Raw genomic sequence first — 447 nt, 5'->3', positions numbered from 1 at the left:
TCTCGGCTCACAAGGTGTGGTGATCCGGAAGGCCTCCCGACGGCGGACGCGGCGCCACCCTTCCCTCCGCAGGAAGCCGACGCCGCGGCAAAGACACCCACGCTCTGCAACTCTGCTTTCCTCTCGGCTACAGAACTCAATAAAAATGCATCAAACTCTAAACTGCGTGTGGAAACCCTTAAGCCAAAGGACATCAAGGAAACAGACGGTTGAAAGGTTTCTTTCTCACAGGCGGTGCGCAAACCATAACAGGCAAAACTGACATGTTTGTGGACTATTCACAATATCCTTGCAGATGGATAGACGTAAATAGTAAGAAGCAAGAAGGGGAACACTTCATAAATCACAGAAGCAAACATATAGAATAAATCGTTTGGCAACACGAACGAGGATTATATCATGATATATGAACAATGTTTTTAACTAGATTGCAACACATGTGCTGCA

At 46.8% G+C, this 447-nt stretch overlaps 1 protein-coding gene across 1 annotated transcript in view; it reads left to right on the top strand.

Annotated features, from left to right (window-relative positions):
- Positions 1–162, top strand: part of LOC119593925 — a gene marked incomplete in the record, with an annotated part of 1,017 nt that extends 855 nt beyond the window's left edge. The window contains 1 exon segment of the mRNA XM_037942942.1: positions 1–162. Coding sequence (XP_037798870.1) covers positions 1–23 — 23 coding nt within the window.
- Positions 163–447: the final 285 nt, after the last annotated feature.

This window comes from Penaeus monodon, chromosome 33 (assembly GCF_015228065.2).
Source record: "Penaeus monodon isolate SGIC_2016 chromosome 33, NSTDA_Pmon_1, whole genome shotgun sequence".
Lineage (NCBI taxonomy): Eukaryota > Metazoa > Arthropoda > Malacostraca > Decapoda > Penaeidae > Penaeus > Penaeus monodon.
The sequence above is the reverse complement of the archived record's forward strand: the minus strand, read 5'-3'. Positions and strand labels throughout refer to the sequence as shown.